The sequence below is a fragment of the Manis pentadactyla genome, chromosome X (genome assembly GCF_030020395.1).
Source record: "Manis pentadactyla isolate mManPen7 chromosome X, mManPen7.hap1, whole genome shotgun sequence".
NCBI classification, from domain to species: Eukaryota; Metazoa; Chordata; class Mammalia; order Pholidota; family Manidae; genus Manis; species Manis pentadactyla.
In genome coordinates, this window is record NC_080038.1 from 31710443 (window position 1) to 31726145 (window position 15703).

At 39.3% G+C, this 15703-nt stretch overlaps 1 protein-coding gene across 1 annotated transcript; it reads left to right on the top strand.

Annotated features, from left to right (window-relative positions):
* The first annotated feature begins 9354 nt into the window (after positions 1 to 9354).
* On the top strand, positions 9355 to 12533 carry LOC130681921 (zinc finger protein ZFP2-like). The gene has a single exon (XM_057495773.1). The coding sequence runs from the start codon at positions 9611 to 9613 to the stop codon at positions 11843 to 11845; it is 2235 nt and encodes a 744-aa protein (XP_057351756.1). The 5' UTR covers positions 9355 to 9610; the 3' UTR covers positions 11846 to 12533.
* The last annotated feature ends 3170 nt before the right edge of the window (positions 12534 to 15703 follow it).

The window sequence follows — 15703 nt, forward strand, 5'->3', positions numbered from 1 at the left end:
TATGGTTGTTTAATATTTATGCTGCTTCTGCAGTGAATTCTCACCTTTATAAAATGCAATGACCCTAGATCTCTTCTATGGCATGTCACCTGCCTTGCAATAAATAAATGGGTATAAAAGCTGGGCCAACTAAGGTTTAGATCATCCAGTTTGTCTTTTATAAGATTCACATCTTAAAGCAACATGCAGACTAGAGAAAAAGGTAGACTCATCTAGTGTTAATAAAAATAGGACCTTATATTTTAAACACCTTTTCATAAATTGACTTGTTTGAGCCTGACAATAACACTGAGACACCACTAAAATAGATGTGTTGTCTCCATTTTATAGATGGGGCAATTGAAATTCAGAAAATGATCAGAACCCAAAAGTATATACATTAAACAGGAGAATGGAAATTTAAAAAAACTAGTCTTTGATATTTGATCCAATGATCAATGTCAGGCTACAGAACTTGAATGGAGTTACCTATACTAGTGTGTGAACATTGTATTACCCTGTCTTCTCCTTTCCCAGATGAAATTGGAACAGAATTTAAGAACTTGATTTTGTGATCATATATCTTCCTGTCTATATATTAGAAATTATTTACAAGTATACTTACTTGGTTTCACATCACTGTTTACAAAGAAGTATAAACTGATGGAACTCACTGTGACAGTTGACACTACCTTAAATGATGGACAGCTGTCTCCCCAAATTAATGTGTTTGGAAGAAATTCTACCCACCTCCCAGATATTCATCTTCTAAGTCCATAGATGCCCAGCAGGTGCTCTAAGATTAATATTCCTGGAGATTCTGGTGTAATCTGTGTATGCTAAAGAGGTGACTTACCCTGATAAATACTCTAAAGGTGAGGATGGGAGACTGGAGGGGACAGTGAGGTTCTCACAATGGCCACATTTTCCAGGTAGGGTGATATACGGATAATAGAAATAGAGGATAATAAGAGGAAGATCAGGATTAATACAGTGCAGAGTCTTTTGGTTACATTTCTGTAACTACTTCGCTAATCAACTTTCACCCTTCACTGTTCAATTTAACCCAGGTTTTGCTCCAAGTTTGAGTAGAATATAGTGTTCACCCTACCTCCTGTACATACATTCCAGACAAGCACTTCCTAATATTTTGATTAGTCCAGATCACTCACTGTTTACTTAGAGAGGCCTAACTTGCAACAAATGATAGTATTTCCTAGCAAGTGAACATAAAATGCCTTGCCATGAGCTCTAAGTACTTCTTTTGAAATAAACGAACAGATCTTTATTGCTCATCTATTATGTACGAAGACCCATCCTTCACTGTTGTTGGTTTTCAATAAAGTTAATTAACAGTAGAATCTATAAATTCCTGATTATTATATCAAAGTTTATAACTAGCTAAATGAAGATAAAATTAAGTTTTATCATCTAACCTTAGAATCTGCTGAATCTTAATTTTTCCCATGATATTTGATATGGCTTTAATTTGTAACTATGAAGCAGGGAAAATTTACTTTTTATCAGCAAATAATTACAGGTTATAGTGAAAAGGAAAACGTTTTTTGCAATAGGGGGATCAGTGCAAATTTTGTAGTCCAACACATGTGCCAGTGGGAGTTTTATTTCATTATCAGTATTTAGAATTGCATTAAAGAAAATAGTAGTGGAAGAATCCATTCTGTGAATTTTTCATGTTAAACTCCCAGTACATTTTTTTAAATCTTAGAAATAAATGTCTGATATAAGAAGATGTAAACTTCCTTTCCTGAAGTTAGATTAAAGGACATAATATTTCTTAGTAACAGGTATGCTAATGATAGATTTTAGAGGCATCAACAATATTGACTGTCCTTGTAGAAAACCAGTCTGTTCACACCTATCCTAGAGAGTATTATTCAGAGCTCTTCTCTGTCCATAACTGAAAAATTTTGTCAGTTTTGTAGAGATTGATGTATTAAGCTATCTTAATGTAGGTGTGATATTTCTCTTTCATCACTGTTTTTCAGCCCTTTCAGGATTATTTTTAACAATGCCATCAAGGTTTGCCACCTGAATATCATGTATGACTCACTGCTTTGTCAGCTCTCTAAGTATCTCCCAAACATACTCATTCTTCAGCATTCCCTTGATAATAGATAACCCCCACTCAATTTCTCTTCCTCATCACAGAAAATCTTCTTGGAAAAATTTTGGACTGTTTCCCTACTACTCCTCAGGAACTCAACTGCCAAAGGAAGATGACTTCACTGTTGCTAAATCCAACATTCACATCTCTATTTTTTTAAATGTATTTCTCAGCAGTAGTCAATATTAATTGACCAACCGCTCCTTCTTGAAACACTTTCCTTCCCTTTCCTTCATTAAATTACACTTCTTCCTGCCCTATGGGCCATTCTAACACACTCTGTTATCTTGGTTTCTCCACACGGTCTCCAAGACTCAGTCAGCAACCCTCTGGTTTTCTGTATCTACCCAGTCACATCTTGGAGCTTTTAATACCATTATGTACTTTCAGCTTCCAAAATTACCTGCCTGTGCCTAAGACCTCCCTGGTATAACAGACTCATGTATGCATCTGCCAATTTGTTATATCCACTTGGAAACTGGCTTGGGAATGCACGTCACAGAACTTTCCAAAAGAGAACTCTTGATTTCACTCTCTACTAGATCTGCTTGTCCCTAACACTTCCCAGTCTTAATACATGAATTTATTTTGCAGGAAAGGGGAGAGATTATGGTATCAAAGTACTTAAATAGGCAGAAAGAAATCAAATTTACTGCACAAGTGGAAGTGTTCATCTTTGCTAGGAGAACGGTCACTTCATAGTGTCCGTAAAGAAAGCAGGGTGTACATGCAGGGAGTGGTGGTGGGAGTTTGTGGAAATGATCTTCTTTCACGTTAACTAAAATGGGAAGCAAAGTCTTGAGCTGAGAGCCATTGTGGAGGAGGAGCTGAGCATGGCACCAAAATCACATCAAGCTCCAAGACAAACCAGTGGATTTCCTGTGCAATGGTGGGGCATCCTTTCCGTAAATGAGACATGCGTCCACCACTGCTACCTGCCAGCTGGAATATTTTTATAAACTTTACCGAGCATTTTTATACACTTAAACAAACTACTCTTTGAAGGCTAAAATCTTTCAGTGATTTGTCCTTGAAAGAGTGCTAGTCCACCAATACATAAGTATATTTCATATATAGATATGAAAAAGTTTGTTGCAACCAGGTTCAATAAATTTCAAACATATTCCTTTAGGAGATCAATGCCAAGAATCTAGCTAAATAACTGCTTTAGGAGATCTGTTTGGAGGACAAAGAAAAACAGTAGGAAAGCACAGTGGCAAATTATGAGGAGCACAGAAATGTGCTGTATGAAGAATATATTCTCAGGGAGCAGAATATTAAGACATGCAGTATTTTCATTGAGCAAAGAAAAGGCTGTGCTGTCTAAAAGATAAAGACACTAATAGGCAAGCAGTAGGAATATACAGATATGTATCCTAACCACAAATCAGAAGATGGAATTTCTTGACTTGGCTTAAAATAAAGGTCCAGTATATTACTCTTAGCTTGTGAACTAATTACTACTGACTGATCATAAACTTACCTCAGCAGTATCACAGACTCATAATAATAAGATAGAAAGGTCTCAAAGGTCACTTAGAACATCCTCTCAACCTAGGCAGTATCACTTTTAACGGATCCCCATGGAGATTGTGTAAGAATATTTTTTGTCATGGGGACTATATCTGGAGAGGTAGAGTAGCTTAGTGGTTAAAGCATGTTTTCTGGAGTTAGACTGAATTCAAACTGTGATTCTACTACTTGTTAGCTGCCTGCCCTTTGAGCAAGTCACTTAAACTTTCTATGCCTCGGTTTTCTCATGTATGAAAGCAATAATAATAGTATTAACAAGGAGGATTGTTGTGATAATTTTTAGTTAATACAAGGCTTACCTCAGTGTAAAATCTCTGTAAAACTGACTGATAAAATCATCAGAAAGATATTTATTATACCGCTTTTGAAAATAAAGTCTTGTTCCTTTAACCCATTGTCCCTCGTTACGAAATCTGAAGCAACCTAGAATATGTTTCAATATTTCCTTCCTCACATGATCTCCTATCACTTTACAGGGCTGTTTTTGCTTCGATTTACACAATTATAACAGGAATTATGATTATTTGGAGTATTTTTTGAAAAGCGCACCCCCTTCTTATTCATGATTGCTCCCTTCAGGGCCTCATACTCAATACCTGATGTGGGCTATTTGCTCAAGGACTGTACTCTGAATGACTGGCAACCCTTCAAATTTTTTCTTTTTGGTATCATTAATCTTCAATTACATGAACAACATTGTGGCTACTAGACTCCTCCCATCACCAAGTCCCTCCCACATACCCCATTACAGTCACTGTCCATCAGCACAGTAAGATGCTATAGAATCACTACTTGTCTTCTGTGTTGTACAGCCCTCACTGTGCTCCCCCCTACATTATCTCTGCTAATTGTAATGCCTCCTTTTCCCCCTTATCCCTCCCTTCCCACACACCCTCCCCAGTCCCTTTCCCTTTGGTAACTGTTAGTCCATTCTTGGGTTCTGTGAGTCTGCTGCTGTTTTGTTCCTTCAGTTTTTGCTTTGTTCTTATACTCCACAAATGAGTGAAATCATTTGGTACTTGCCATTCTCTGCCTGGCTTATTTCACTGAGCATAATACCCTCTAGCTCCATCCATGTTGTTGCAAGTGGGAGGATTTGTTTTCTTTTTATGGCTTAATAATGTTCCATTGTGTATATGTACCACCTCTATCCATTCATCTACTGATGGACACTTAGGTTGCTTCCATTTCTTGGCTATTGTCAATAGTGCTGCCATAAACATAGGGGTGCATATGTCTTTTTCAAACTGGGCTCCTGCATTCTTAGGGTAAATTCCTAGGAGTGGAATTCCTGGGTCAAATGGTATTTCTATTTTGAGTTTTTTGAGGAACCTCCGTACTGCTTTCCACAATGGCTGAACTAATTTACATTCCCAGCAGCAGTGTAGGAGGGTTCCCCATTCTCCACATTCTTGCCAACATTTGTTTTTGTTTGTCTTTTGAATGGTGGCCATCCGTACTGGTGTGAAGTGATATCTCATTGTGGCTTTAGTTTGCATTTCTCTGATGATTAGCAATGCAGAGCATCTTTTCATGTGTCTGTGGGCCATCTGAATTTCTTCTTTGGAGAAGTGTCTGTTCAGATCCTCTGCCCATATTTTAATTGGATTATTTGATTTTTGTTTGTTGAGGTGTGTGAGCTCTTTATACATTTTGGATATCAACCCTTTATTGGGTATGTCATTTATGAATATATTCTTCCATACTGTAGGATGTCTTTTTGTTCTATTGATGGAGTCCTTTGCTGTACAGAAGCTTTTCAGCTTGATATAGTCCCACTTGTTCATTTTTTCTTTTGTTTCCCTTGCCCGGGGAGATACATTCATGAAGAAGTTGCTCATGTTTATGTCCAAGAGATTTTTGCCTATGTTTTTTTCTAAGAGTTTTATTGTTTCACAACTTACATTCAGGTCTTAGATTCATTTTCAGTTTACTTTTGTGTATGGGGTTAGACAATGATCCACTTTCATTCTCTTACATGTAGCTGTTCAGTTTTGCCAACACCAACTGTTAAAGAGGCTGTCATTTCCCCATTGTATATCCTTGGCTCCTTTATCATATATTAATTGACCATATATGTTTGGGTTAATATCTGGACTGTGGGTCTGTTCTTGTGCCAGTACCAAATTGTCTTGATTACTGTGGGTTTGTAGTAGAGCTTGAAGTTGGGAAGCGAGATCCCCCCTGCTTTATTCTTCCTTCTCAGGATTGCTTTGGCTATTCAGGGTCTTTTGTGGTTCCATATGAATTTTTGAACTATTTGTTCCAGTTCATTGAAGAATGCTGTTGGTGTTTTGATAGGCATTGCATCGAATCTGTAGAGTGCTTTAGGCAGGATGGCCATTTTGACAATATTAATTCTTACTAGCCAAGAGCATGGGATGAGTTTCCATTTGTTAGTGTCCTCTTTAATTTCTCTTAAGAGTGTCTTATAGTTTTCAGGGTATAGGTCTTTCACTTCCTTGGTTAGGTTTATTCCTAGGTATTTTATTGATGCAATTGTGAATGGAATTACTTTCCTGGTTTCTCTTTCTGCTAGCTCATCATTAGTGTACAGGAAAGCAACAGATTTCTGTGTATTAATTTTGTATCCTACAACTTTGCTGAATTCCAATATTAGTTCTAGAAGTTTTGGAGTGGAGTCTTTAGGGTTTTTTATGTACAATATTATGTCATCTGCAAAGAGTGACAGTTTAACTTCTTCTTTACCAATCTGGATTCCTTGTATTTCTTTGTTTTGTCTAATTGCCGTGGCTAGGACCTCCAGTACTATGTTAAATAACAGTGGGGAGAGTGGGCATCCCTGTCTTGTTCCCAATCTCAGAGGAAAAGCTTTCAGCATCTCACTGTTCAGTATGAAGTTGGCTGTGGGTTTATCATATACGGACTTTATTATGTTGAGGTATTTGCCCTTTATGCCCATTTTGGTGAAAATGTCCATTCTAACCTTAATCAGGGAAAATGTAGAACTATAAGGAGGAATTGAAAGTGACAAACAGGTAACATATATCTCAAAAACCATCAATTCAAAGAATTGGATAAAGGATTTAAATAACCCAACATCAGCTTTAAGCCAATACATCTATTATATATGCACCCAGATGAGGGAACAAAAATTATTTTCAAGCACTTGCAGAAATTTACACAAACATGAATAAAAACAGAAACAGTTTCAAGTTTCCCCCCAAATACCATGCAAACATCACAAACAAAATATGGTAAAATAATATTAGAAAAATCAATGACCAAAAGGTAACATACACAACAGACTAATCGAGATGTTTAAAAAAATAAATGCACAATTTTGAATGATTTATAGATAAAAGTGGAACTCAAAACAGTAATAACAGATATTTGTAAAAATAAATAACAAACCACTTTACATCTTAAACCTGAGTGTTTCAGCTAAAGCAATAATAAAAGGAAGATATGGGGTCCCAATGGCATTTACTAGAACACTAAAAGGCCTGAAAATAAATGAATTAAAATTTCACTGCAAGAAGGTAGAAAAAGAACAAGAAAATAAAACACTTTAAATTGAAGAAAATAATTATTAAACAAAATAATGAAACCAAACCAAACCAAAGTATAGATTCAATCCACAGATACATAAGTTTTTTTTACTAGAAAAATAAAAAAAGACAATACTTTGTCTAGTGTGATTTTATTTTTAAACACAAGGTAGGTGTGAATAAACCATACCAGTAATGAAAAATGGGTAACTAGTTATTAAGTAATCTATTACTTAGCATTAAATACCACATGATCCAGCAATCCCTTTTTCTGGATATGTATCTGAAAGAAATGAAATCAGTATCTTGAAGAGATTTCTGCACTCCCATGTTCATTGTAACACTATTCATAATAGCCAAGATAAAGAAGCAACCTAAATGTCAATGGATAAAAAAAATGTGGAGATATATATATATATATATATATAAAATATCATCAGCCATTAAAAAAAATTCCTGCCATTTGTGACAAATCTACATAAAGCTGGAGGACCGTATGTTAAATGAAACAAGCCAGACATAGAAAGACAAATACTGTATGTACTCACTGATATGTAGACTCTTTAAAAAAAAAGTTAAGCTCACAGAGACAGTAAAATGGTGGTTGCCAGGGGATAGACGGTGGGAGAAGTAGGAAGATATTGGTCAAAGAGTCCAGCTTTCAGTTATAAAATGAATAAGTTCTTGGGATCTAATGTACAGCCTTGTGACTGTTAATAATACCATATTGTAAACTTAAAATTTGCTAAAAGACCAGAAGTTAAGCGTTGTGACCACGCACATAAACAAAGTAAGTATATAAGGTGAAGGATGTGCTAATTAAATGATGGTGATAATCATTCAACAATATATACATAAATCATCACATTGTGTACTTTAAGCATACACAATTTTATTTTATTTGTCAATTATACCTCAATAAAGCTGAAAAAAGAGTAAATAAAGGTAAAAATAATATAATGCAGTGAGCAATATTCTAGGAATACATATGAACATCTAGATAACATGAAAAAAATTCTAGGAAAATATAAATCAGCAAAGTGGCCCATCAAGAAGAAAATCAAGTCAAGGAAAGAGTAGTTAAATTTCTTCAACCACAAAGATATGAGATCTACTGAACTTTTTAAAGCTAATTTCAATTGTATAAAAACTGTTCCAATATATAGAAGAGAAAATAGATCATTAATTATTTTCTGAGTTTAGCAATGACTGTGGCCCCCAAGACAGAAAAGCACAAGAAAGTAAAAATGCATATTAATCATATTTATAAACATAGAAGCAAAAATTCTAAATAGAATATCAGCAAATCACAATCAACAGTTCATTATAATAATGACATCATGGTGAACAGTTTAATTTCAAAACTGCAAGGATAGCGCAATTAAAGAAAATCTACCAACAAAGTTAATTTGCTAAAATTATCTAAATGAGAAAAGATATATGGTCAAGTGAGTATGTGTCAATGTATCATTGAATGATACCCAGCTATCATCATGATTTTTTCAAATCTTGGCAAACAATTTCCGCAAATGTTCCTACCAGATAGAAAAATATATGTACAGTATAAGATGAAAAGTCTAGAATAATTTACATTAAGCTCAGAATTTTTTTAATGTCATCTTTTATCACCACTGCTAATCAACATTATTCTAAAGGTTCTAGCCACTGCAGTAAGATGAGAGAAAAAAATAACAATATTAAGGGGAAAATGGACAGTAAAACTTGGAAAGTACAAAATAAAATATTATTTATAGAGGATATGATTACCTATATAGCCAATCCAAGAAAATCAAGTGACAATTAAAACTAAAGAGAGAATTCAACAGTGCCTAAAACAAGATAAACCCAATAAAAAAAGAAAAAGATTATAACTACCCTGTCTAGCAAGAATGAGATGGATAAAAGAAATTCATGCTATCAGCACTTAGTATCAACTGCACGTGAGACTGAACACAGGACTATGAAATTAGGAACGGAGACATTTGGTTGGAGTTAAAAGAAGCTGAAAACTACGAACTTTGAGGTTTCCTCAAGTCATCTTCGCCAAGCAAAGTCTCCCGTCCTCTGTCCAATCAAGGGAAACCTGCTATTCCTCTTTAAGAAAAACATCTTTAGGACGGCCTCCAGGGGTGACTTCCGGTTTCTGTCATTTTGGTTCCGGTTCACGCCCGAGCCCGTGAAGACGGGAGTTCCGACAGAGGCTGTTTCGCTGGGGGTTCTAGCCCGTGACGGGAGCTCCGTTAGAGGCTGTTTCGCTGCCGGTTCTTCCAAACGGAGTGGAGGAGTTTTTCGAGCTTGAGACCTGCCTTTCTGTCTTGTGGGAGCCTTGATGTCCTTCTGCAACTTCATGTAAGGGAGACTTGCGGTTTCTGACTGGGCTGCAGAGGTCGCGTGCCTGGTGTTTTCCACCCTCTCTCCAGGCGGCATCCCACAAGGCCTTGCTAACTGCGGCGTGATAATGGCAGAGGCAGGACCTCAGAATGACGCCAACCAGCACGTTGTGACTTTTGAAGATGTGTGCGTATACTTCTCCCCAGAGGAATGGGAGCTACTTGATGTTGCTCAGAAACGCCTGTACTATGCTGTGATGCGGGAGACCTTTGAACTGGTGGCCTCACAGGGACTTGCAGTTTCCAGATACCACCTAATTCCCAGGGCTGAGCCACCGAGAGTCCACCAAGCTCCTGGCATGGTAGACATAGCTCCAACCGTGGCAGAGATAATCCAGGAGAGCCCTCGCCCTGGTGGTTGTCGTAAAGTGGAGGATAAAGATGCATCTTCTGAGCAAGGTGTTTCTGTGAGAGTGTCACAGGTGAGAACTCTCAAGGCGGGTTCTTCCTTCCAAAAGAGCCACCCATGTGACCCACTCTCGAAGGACATCTTCCATCTGACCGGGCAGCAGGGAACATGCCCTGAGCAGCAACCATACCCACGTAAGTCACGTGGGAGAACCTTCTGGGTCACTGAAAACCTTGTCCAGAGCCGGAGGCAGCAGAACGGAGAGACATTATATCGAACGGAAAAGGGCCAGGCCTCCTCCGTGAAGAGCGGCCAAAGCCACATGTCAAAGAAGGCCTGCACTCGCCAGGAGGATGCGGAGGACTTGGCCAGCTCTGGACTTGTCCCGCACCGCGCCGCTCACAATGGTAAGAAGCCACGCAGGAGCACTGAGTGTGATGAGGCCTTTCACACTGCACAAGGGGATTACAAGTGCAGTCAGTGTGGGGAAGCTTTCAGCGACAAGGACGAATGTGTTCAGCACCAGAAAGTACACACAGAAGAAAAGTCTTGTAAGTGCAGTGAATGTGGGGAATTATTTAGCCACAGCTCCGACTTTTTGTTACATGAGAAAACCCACAGCAAACCAACACCTTCTGAGTCCAATAACCATGGGGAATGTTTTAGCTTTGACTCCAGCCCCAGAATACAGCAGGCCTCTCACATGGGATTAAGGCCTAATGAGTGTGCTGAATATGGGAGATCTTTTAGCACAAAATACAGCCTTGTTCAGCACCAGACAAGTCATACCGGAGCCAAACCTTATGAGTGCAGTGAATGTGGGAAAGCTTTTGGCCGCAGGAGTACACTGACTCGGCACCAGGAAATTCACAGTGGAGAAAGGCCTTTCGTGTGCAGCAGCTGTGGGAGGGCCTTTCTCCGTAATAGTGCTCTTACTCAGCACAAGAAAACCCACACTGGAGAAAAGCCTTATCGGTGTGATGAATGCGGGAAAACCTTTAGCCACAGTTCCTCTGTGAAAGAACACAAGAGAACTCACAGTGGAATAAGGCCTTATGAGTGTAGTGAATGCGGGAAAACCTTTCGCCACAGTTCCTCCATGAAGGAACACAGGAGAACTCACAGTGGAATAAGGCCTTATGAGTGTAGTGAATGCGGGAAAACCTTTAACCGCAGTTCCTCCATGAAAGAACACAGGAGAACTCACAGTGGAACAAGGCCTTATGAGTGTAGTGATTGCGGGAAAACCTTTAGCTGCAGTTCCTCCATGAGAGTACATAAGAGAATTCACAGTGGAGTAAGGCCTTATGAGTGTAGTGAATGCGGGAAAGCCTTTAGCTGCAGTTCCTCCATGAAAGTACATAAGAGAACTCACAGTGGAGTAAGGCCTTATGAGTGTAGTGAATGCGGGAAAGCCTTTATCTGCAGTTCCTCCCTGAAAGTACACAAGAGAACTCACAGTGGAACAAGGCCTTATGAGTGTAGTGATTGCGGGAAAACCTTTAGCCAGAGTTCCTCCCTGAAAGTACATAAGAGAACTCACAGGGGAGTAAGGCCTTATGAGTGTAGTGAATGCGGGAAAACCTTTAGCCGCAGTTTCTCCATGAAAATACATAAGAGAATTCACCGTGGAATAAGGCCTTATGAGTGTAGTGAATGCGGGAAAACCTTTAACCGCAGTTGCTCCATGAAAGTGCACAAGAGAATTCACAGTGGAATAAGGCCTTATGAGTGTAATGAATGTGGGAACACCTACATCACTAAGAGCAACCTTACTAAACACAAGGAAGTTCACAGCACAGCAAGGCCTATGGGTAATGTGAATGAGGGAAACACTTTGGTGGCAACTCCAGCTTCAGTGGACACCAGAGACATAACACCGGAGCAAGACCGTACGTGTTTAGGAAATGTGGGAGAGCGTACAGAAGATGCTCCCATCTTCCTTGACCTGTGAAAGTTCACACAGAAGTTCTACAGACCTGTTCATCTCCTGGGTCTGAAGTCAGTGTGAGCAAGTAAGCTAAATGTTTTTTGTATTCCCCTTCCCCCCTGGGCTGTTGACCTCATGGCCATCACTGCCCAGGCAGGAACCCCAGGGCAGAGAAGAGATATGTTGCAGTCTTGATTGGGTCTTGGGACCCAGCCAGTGTTTGGGTAGACGTGGTAATAATTGTTCTCCAGTTTTTGCTGCCACTGAAGCAGCAAATGGATGACCCTACCAAGATATGGGAAGTTGGAGATGGTTGAGTCAATGTAGGGTTGGTTGATTCCAAGAGAAAAGGGAGAACCAGATTTTTGTTTGGAACCAATTTATTTCTTAACAGCTTTAGTGGTGCATAATTGTAATACCATAACCTGCACATATTTAAATTGTACAATTTGATCAGTTTTGTCATATGTATGCACCTGTATGTGGTACCAGCAGCACAATTAAGATAATGAACATTATCATCATCTTACTTTATCTATTGCATTTTGAGGTTCCTTACATCCCTTAATAATCTCTTCACATCCCTTACTAATCTCTTCCTCTTGTCCCTTCCTGATCTCTCAACCCCATGCACCCACTGATTTGTTTTATTTCACAGTACTTTAATTTGCACCTCCTAGAATTTTCTGTAAATGTAATACAGTATGAGCCTATTTTTTTCCTACATTCTTTCAGTAAGCGTAATTGTTTTGCGATTGCTTGTTATATATAACTTGTTATTCCTTTTGAGCATTCCTTGTTGAGCATATAACTTGTTATTCCTTGTTATTCCTTTTGTTATTCCTTGTTGAGCATATAACTTGTTATTCCTTTCTATAGCTAAATAATATTTCACTGTGTATGGATGTAATACAATTGTTTACCCATCAGTTGTGAATGGGCATCCAAGTTGTTACAAAACTCTGGCTATTAAAAATAAAGCTTGTTTGAAGGCAAAAAAGGATCTTTAATGAATTCACAGAGGCAGTTGCAAGGCAACTCCTCAAGAACAAACACCACTACTCCTATTGCTGCCACTCCTAGGCTCCAACATGGTCTGTACAAGATTTTCTCGAGATCTGGGGAGGAGATAGCACTCGTATCCCATGTAATTGCAAAGTTCTGGCTAATTTGTATAAGCAAGAAATAAAAAGGTATTGTGGGAATGGATGTCAAGTTTGCAGGACCAAGGACTCTTTACGGAGCTGAGGGAAAGGACTATGCAACGCGATAGAAATGGTGATGCCCCCGGAGCCCTAACAGTGTGAAGCCTCTCTTGGCCTGACAAAAGAAGACAATAGAGAGAGCAGTTTTACTGGAATTGGCAAGATCTAGAACTGTGGGGAAGGGCCCCCCCAACAGGAGTCGTAGCATAGGTAGAGGAGCACAGCCACCGTTAAATTGCCATCTGGCAGGAAAGGAGCATCAGGAAGGGGGAATAGACCCCTGACCTCTCTCTGCTCCTGACCTTAGACCCCCTGCCAATACCTGCCATTGGCAAAATGCAATTGTAAGCCAGAGCTCAAGGGGGCTCCAGTGCTCCAGTCCACAGAGGTCATCCTCCCAGGGTGTAGAGCACAGCAGAGACACATGCTGGATCTAGAAAAGCAAATAGAGATTGATCAGTTCACCCAACTTCTGAACTGAAAATTGAGGGTACTTGCTAAAACATAAATCAAGAAATAGCTGTAAAAGTATGTGTCTAGGTAAAAAACACACCGTTTTCCTTTACTCACACACATTTCTGACAGCAGATGTGTAGGTTTCTTCTCACACTGACCAACTCTCCAACACCAGCTGAATGTCCTGCAATTCAATTCAATTCTGATGCTAAGGGGAGTTCACGCAGATCTCCGCAGGTTAAGGAGTCACAAGACTGCCTCCCCACCCCTCAGCGCACCATTCAGATACCAGTTGGAAGTAGTAGGTCACCCGGTTACTCGCAACTTCTGTCTGGCTTGGCTACAGATCAGAGGTTCCTACGACCCATACTCAGGTTTGATAATTTGCCAGAATGGCTCACAGAACCCAGGAAAACAGTTTACTTACTAATGCCGATTCATTAGAAAGGATATTTTCAAGGTTACAAATCAACAACCACATGAAGAGAAATATAGGGCAAGGTCTACAAAGTCCTGTGAAGAGAAATATAGGGCAAGGTCTACGAGGTCCTGAGCGTAGGGTCTTCTGTCCCTGTGGAGCTGGGATGTCCCCCCCTCCAGCATGAAGATGTACGGAAGCTCCCTGAGCCCCATACTCTTTGGATTTTTAAGGCAGCTTCATCATGTAGGTGTGATAGATGATTAACTCAATCTCCAGCCTCTCTCCTTCCCAGAGGATGGCACTTAGGGCTGCAAGTTCCAAGCTTCTAATCATGGCTTGGTCTTTCTGGTTACCAGCCCCCAGCTTGAAGCTATTCAGGAGCCCACCAAGAATTCCCTCATTAAAACAAAACAATACTACCACCCATGAGAACCCAAGGGATTTGGGAGCTCTGTGCTAAAGACCAAATATTAAAAGATGCTCCTAGTGCCCTTAGCATTTAGGACATTGCAAGAGTTTTCAGGGGCAGACCAATATATATAACATATCATTTCACAATATACTATATAAGAAATATAGCTAAAAGTGTTGAAACAAAAGAGCAGGAGAGGAGGTTTTCTTTTAATCTGCCATAATGAACTATTTGAATATTTAAGCTGTGTGTGTGTGTGTGTGTGTGTGTGTGCGCGCGCGCGCGCACACGTGTACATATGGTTTTGTGTGCTGGTCTCAGCCTGTTGATAACCAATAGGCTGTTGTGAACAGGCCTTGTGGTTCTTATGATTGCAAGAAGCCTTTCACCACACACTGAATGACGAGAGGGAAAAAATAAACACCATTCATCCATTCTTGCAACAAGGTTTACTTAGAACTTACTGATAATGGGCAGCTTGCCAGACACAGTGGAAAGGATGTATGGTACAATTTAGGTATCAGGGTCAATTAATGCCAAATGGATAAATTTGGGGAGATGAAAGAATTATCTTAGCCCCCACAAAACTTGCTTCTGAGCTGTAAGGGACCGCGAGAGCATTTTGTCCTAAATCTAGCCTGATTTTATAGAGGTGGAAACTAAGTAGGTTGGGAAAGCTTTCAAGTAGCAACAGAGCTGTCAAGGGGATTTAAATGATGGGTGGAATTTTATGGAGAAGAATGACAGAAAAGTACCAGCAGAAAAAATGAACAAAGGACCTGAGCTGGGCAAGGATATGACCTGTAATTGGGCCTAAGAGGTAAGAGCAAAAGATGAGCATTTACCCAACGTCCAAAAACAGAGAAAAAGTTTCTCTACTGATTCACAACAAACACAAGGCATTAGAGAATACAGCTCTTAAGGACATTTTTCTCCCTAAAAAGAGAGATGGGGAGTAGATAAACAGCCTCAAATAGTTGTTTGCCTTTATTCCTAAAACAAAACAAGACAAAAGTAAGGGTCAAACAACATGAGCAATTATCAAAAACCAAAAGTTGGGGGAGTAAAAGCCATGCAGTTTTCCCAGCTATACAGAAAATTTTCACAAGGATTTTTTTTTTAAGAAGGACTGAAAAGAGTTGGACCTGAATTCCAGTTCTACCACTTATTATAGCATTAAACCCTCTTGAAGTTCTCAGTCTTGAGATAATTTCTTCATTTAAAATGGAACGATCATATTTCCACTTCTATCCAAGGTAGAGCAAAATGGGCCAGATTTACATTCCCACCTGAAACAACCACAGAACCAGACAAAATATATGAAACAGCAGTGTTCAAGTCACTGGAAATCACAACAGTGAAGGACAATGATCCCTGAGAGAGGGAAA